The 5,775-nt window shown below is 30.7% G+C and overlaps 1 protein-coding gene across 1 annotated transcript; it reads left to right on the plus strand.

Annotated features, from left to right (window-relative positions):
- The first annotated feature begins 1,807 nt into the window (after nucleotides 1-1,807).
- On the plus strand, nucleotides 1,808-5,523 carry LOC149541533 (sesquiterpene synthase Cad-like). Its single transcript, XM_089796081.1, has 10 exons — nucleotides 1,808-1,954; nucleotides 2,185-2,393; nucleotides 2,508-2,623; nucleotides 2,739-2,965; nucleotides 3,768-3,886; nucleotides 4,073-4,171; nucleotides 4,302-4,517; nucleotides 4,617-4,755; nucleotides 4,883-5,122; nucleotides 5,224-5,523. The coding sequence occupies exons 1-10, from the start codon at nucleotides 1,808-1,810 to the stop codon at nucleotides 5,521-5,523; spliced, it is 1,812 nt and encodes a 603-aa protein (XP_089652207.1).
- Nucleotides 5,524-5,775: the final 252 nt, after the last annotated feature.

The following is a 5,775-nucleotide window of genomic DNA, read 5'->3' on the forward strand; positions in this document are numbered from 1 at the left end:
ATAATTATATGTCAGCTTAGCCTTTCATTATATGAGTTGGGTGGGTTCATAAATAATATTTATCTTAAAATGATTGAAAATTTAAAAAATGATAAATATTTTTTTCTTACATGATATATAGAAATATGTTCACATTCTTTGGTTAAATTGAAATGAACAAAAATATTATAAGATTTATAAGGTCAAAATAGTCTATGGTGCCTCACAGCTTCATACAAAACCTTTTCAAATTGAATTGAGTCCATTCTATTTTGATGGTGAAGTTTTAAATTTTTCTATTCTTAATTCCTGAAACAAAATGTTTAAAAGTTGTCAATTTCCAATATATGTTAGTAGAGGAAGCAACTAGTAGTTGTTATAGCTACATGAAAGTAAATTCTAAAAAATACAGTACATTTTGACCAATCTCTTTCCTGTTGCTTGTGTTTGCAACTTAAATGTTATATGCTATTAAAGCTGTTGGGTATAATGTCACATACTATGGGATCTATTATGCACACTAGGTTCAAAAAGTGGTCATTTCAAAGTGTCACATGATACTTAAAGATACTCAAATAATCGTACACGACAACCACATAAAAATTTGTCAATACTAATCCACAAATGTCACAGTTCAAAATTATCAATACTTATGTACAAACCTTCTAATAATTGTTAAAAAATTCAGACTAATAGAAGTCCAAGTGGATGGCCATTCATACATGAAATATTTATTAATAGACTTTAGTTATTCTTTTTATAACTTTCCAAAATTGATAATTGAAAAATTATATAAATGAGATTCACTCCACATGGCCATGAAAGCAAGTGGAACGGACGAGACTCGTTGACAGTGACATACGTTGTATTTTAGTCATAAATATGAAATTCTGCTACTCTTCTAATGATCTGGATGCTCCATGTTCTTGTCTTAGTACAGGAACATCATATTATTTTGCCTGGAGACAACGCAGAAAAAATACAAGGAAACGACTTTTTGTTCTGAAATTCCGCAGTATGTCATACTCAGCAAACGTTTGATTGAATTTCTTCTATCCTTGTAAATGACTGGATATGACTATTCATGTGTGAGAGAGAAATTAATTTTAACGTTGATGAGGCTAGGTATCTTCAAATTGGTTCATTTTTTTATTTTTTATGGAAATATCTTTAAACATCACACATTAAGGGAACACTAAGGGAAGAATTAAGGTTGGGAAAAAAAAGTCAACTTTGACTATTTAACACTTTTGATCTCGGAATTAAGCTTAGTGTGTGATGTTTAAGCCATTCCTGGAAATACTAATGGGAGATTTCTTTTCTACACTGGTGATCGTGACAAAAGATGTTATTTTCAAGGTTACGGATCTTCACATTAGTTCTATTTTTGTACTTCTATGGAAATATTAGTGGATGTCTCATAAGTTTTTGCTCCTAATTTTTAGGAGATTTCTTTTATACACAACCATGACAAAAGATGCTATGTTCAAACTTTTTTTTTGAATCGCCTATTTTTATTGCTCTTTGTCTTATTAGTTTCGCAGAGATGTCATTAAGATCTGTTCGTTCATTCATTGTATCATATGACATAACATATAGCTTTTTTTCTTTTTCTTTTTTTTTTCTTTTTTTGGCCCTTGGTTCACTAGCTTAATGAATAAGGACCACAAGAAATCTGTCCAAAAAAAAATATTCTTTTGTCCTTGCATCTGATTATACTTAAAACTCTCTTCTATATAAGGTTTGGGAGGTGAAGTTTCCTTTCCATAATTTTCTCTGAGTCGAGTCTTCTAGTGTGACTGGTGATATATATCTCTGGTGTTCTCTAATGGCTGAAAATGGTCTCCTTCAAAATTCATGTGTCAATGGAAATCATGAGAAGAAATCAGAGCAACAAATCAGTCGAAGAGTAGCACAATTTCATCCAAACGTTTGGGAGTATGAATTCCTGCAGTCCCTTTCATCGCCATATGGGGTGAGTCAGTGATGCTTTTGTTTTTTAATGACTGAAACCAGGTATTCTATTTTCTTTTATTAGATCACTCGTATTTTTTTAATGAATGCAACCAAATATTTCATTTTCTTCTGTCATTTCTTTACTGTTATGGAATCTCACGGTTTCAGTAGATCATGTTTTTGATAGTAACTGTGGGTATTTTTTCTAATCAATGTTTTTGAATTCTATATTGTTCTTCCCAATATTAGGCACCTTCATATTGCGAAAGGGTTAATACCTTAATTGAAGAAATTAAGATGGATATATTTGATGGTCTGGTTGAGGATGGAGAAAAAAATATGAATCCGTCTGCTTATGATCTTCTTGAAAGGATCTTCATTGTTGATATTCTGCAGAGGCTGGGAATTGATCGCCATTTTCAAAAAGAAATAAAAGAAGTTTTAGATTATACTTACAAGTAAGTTTATTTATCATTACTTTCTGCAATTATACTATAGTATTATATATATATGAATGCTAAATAATTTTAAAATTAAATTGACAACATTCATTATTCTTTGTCTTGAAATAGATATTGGACTGATGAAAGAGGTATTTCTTGTGGGAGAGAAAATATTATGCTTGATCTCACCGTTACTGCTTTGGGATTCCGTATTCTTCGTCTAAATGAATATTATGTGTCTCCAGGTTTATGATTTCTAATTTATCTTCTATTTATTTATGGTCATTCATTTAGAATCTTATTTCAAATGATCACTTTTTATGTCTGTATGTATGTATTTCTAATATTATTGCTTAACAGATATTTTTCAGAACTTCCAAAATGGAATGGGACAATTCAGTTATCTGGAGAATTCTAAAGGAGATGAATCCAAATTAAGAATTCTACTGTGTTTATATCGAGCTTCAGAGATTTGTTTTCAAGAGGAGAAAATCTTGAAACAAGTCAAAATGTTTGCTTCTACATGCCTACAACAAGCATTTGAAGAAAATCGAGAGTTAATGAACAAAAGTCAACTTCTATTAGAGGCAAGAATTTTAATAGCCTGTAATAAGCTTGTGTATATATCTAGCTCAATGGTTGGGGCATGCAAAGTTAAACCATTTCAGTTGATTTTTATAATGTAAAAGTAGGAAGATTTATCTTGTAGATAAAACAATTCTTTGAATGTCATATTTATTAGGGATTTTATTAAAGTTTGTTTGATGGAGAGCAATATCAAGTTATTCTATGTTGTTGGCGTAGCGACTATATTTCTGATGAGATCCCTTTCGACCATCAGTATGTGCTTTTGGTGTGATGGAAAAATCTACATGGTATCAGAGTGCAGGTCACCGGTTTGAGTCCCTCAAGCCCTTTGACCCTTCGTCCATGTAGGCTAGGATTATCAACATGGTATGTAGTGGGTGCAAATCCCACATGATAAATGGTTGTATCTAACTCCATTGTGTGGGGGAGGTGTTGGCGTAGCGACTATATCCCTCATGAGATCCCTCTCCACCATCACTACGTGCTTTTGGTGTGATGGCAAAATCTACACATGTGACCAAAGGTCCTTGTGGATTTTTTAAAATTAGTTAACAAATATTTTCTATCCAAGTGATATGTCATCATATTAAAAGTTTAAAATTGTAATGTGATCAAATGTGAGGCTGGCTATTTGTAAATGTAAAAATAACTAATCATTGTTTATGGCTTGGATCTCTCACCTTGTCATAGAGGTGGCCTTTGGGTAAGATTTCATGTATGACATGATTTCTTGAGTTGTTGATTTAGTTTGGTAAAATTGTTAAAGTTAATATATAATTCCATTTAACTTTAATTATGTAGGTGGAATATGTAATGAAATATCCATGGAAGTGTAGAGTCTCTAGATGGGAGGCATGGAACTACATCAAAATATTTGGACAAGACCTTAATAATTCAATGAACATGAAGGGATTTTATGAGTAAGTCCAAACATCCTTTCATACTCACCTTTCTTAATAATTTGCATAGTGAGAATTCTTTCAATTATGCTCAATATAAATTTATTTATTTCTCCACTTAATGCATGAATATCATAGTGTCTAACTAGCCAAATCTAATAGTGTCTATCTAGCCAAATCTAATAACTCTTTTGATTTTTCTTTTAGAATCTCAACTAACACAAAAAAGAAGATTTTGGAGTTGGCAATATTAGACTTTAACATTTTGCAACATCAACACCATAATGAGCTCAAAGTTCTATCCAAGTAAGGGAACTGTATAGTAATTTATACCTTTTTAATGTAAATTTCAAATTAATCTAGTTGAAGAGTTCATTATGTTTCTTAACATACTAATAGGGTCAAATATTTTGGTTTTTGGAATGTGAATAAATAGATGGTGGACTGAAACAAAAGTGAAGGAACTAAGTTTATTCAGGCAACGACATGTGGAGTTCTATTTTTTGTATGCATGCGAACTTTATGAGAAAGAACTTGGTGCAACTAGGCTTTGTTTTGCTAAAGTGGGTGCACTCATTACTCTTCTTGATGATATTTTTGACACTTATGGAATCATCGATGAGCTTGTACCTTTTGCAATAGCTTTGATCAAGTATGTTAGTATATTATACAATATATTATTATGATAACCTTTTCTTGTATATGTTGATATTGTTTTCTTATTTATTAATTATTATAATTTTAATGTTAGGTGGGACGTGTCAATAATGAATCACCTTCCAGAATATATGAAAACATGTTTTGAATTTGCCCATAAAACATACATGGAAATAGCTATAGAGACAGAGAAGATACATGGACCGCGTGTGCAAAAGTGGATGCATGATGCTGTAAGTTATTTCAATGCAAACTAAATTTTGTTTGGAGATTGAAAATCTAAAAAAATAGTACATTTATTGTTCAAGAAATCATTTGTTACTGCAAATCTAATGACATATTCTTGATTTTGAATTGAAGTGGAAGGTTGTTATTTTGGCACAACTTCAAGATGCAAAGTGGATCGCTAACAATTATCTCCCAAGTTTGACTGAGTATTTAAAAAGTTCTATACCATCTACAATAGTCCTAGTGCTCGCATTATTTTCTATGCTTTTAATTGACACATTTTTTCATGATGATATCATTGAAAAAATTAATAAGTTCCAAAGTTGTGTTGCATGGGGTTGTCGGTTAGTTGATGACTCTAAAGATTTTCTGGTACATATCTACTACTATGTTAATATTGTTGATTCATTAGATATATGAAGAATATGCATTCTAATGAAAAATGACATTTTTTTTAATTATTATTTTTGAAGGAGGAGAAAGAGCATGGAGAGAGTGCATCATGGATAGAGTGTTATATGAAGGACAATCCAAGCACTACAAGGGAGCAAGCTTTCAATCATGTCAAAATGCTTATCGAGTTAAATTTTGAAGATTTGATGAAATATCGTTTATTCTATGAGTATGACATACCAACTAGTTGCAAGAGATTATATTTTGGTCTCTATAGGTCTGTAGCTTTCATTTGGAGGGATATAGATGGATTTTCAAAATCAAGCAAGGAAATTAGAAATGACATAAGGAAGGTTCTAGTTGAACCTATATATATTTAGAGTAGAAGTGAGAAAAATAATAGATTTATTTAAATCCATGCATATGTATGTGTTTTACTATATTTATGAAATATAGTTGTGACATATAGTTATAAGATTGTACAAAGGAATGTGATAATTATGTAATCATTGGTATATACTATTCTTAGTAAAAATAAAATTGTGTATCACAATTATAATCTATGGAATGTTTATTTTTGATATTACATATTGAAATGTTTATTATTTAATTAATGAATTTTTACACCCTAC

The sequence above is a fragment of the Cupressus sempervirens genome, chromosome 8 (assembly GCF_028749045.1).
Source record: "Cupressus sempervirens isolate cs-2001-9-10 chromosome 8, ASM2874904v1, whole genome shotgun sequence".
In the NCBI taxonomy this organism is placed as follows: domain Eukaryota; kingdom Viridiplantae; phylum Streptophyta; class Pinopsida; order Cupressales; family Cupressaceae; genus Cupressus; species Cupressus sempervirens.

Excerpts from the sequence above, each read along its gene's own strand:
- LOC149541533 (XM_089796081.1), top strand. The coding sequence starts at position 1,808 with ATGGCTGAAAATGGTCTCCTTCAAAATTCATGTGTCAATGGAAATCAT. Across the intron at positions 2,966-3,767 it reads AAAGTCAACTTCTATTAGAG|GTGGAATATGTAATGAAATA; the intron begins GCAAGAATTTTA and ends TTAATTATGTAG. Across the intron at positions 4,172-4,301 it reads GAGCTCAAAGTTCTATCCAA|ATGGTGGACTGAAACAAAAG; the intron begins GTAAGGGAACTG and ends GTGAATAAATAG.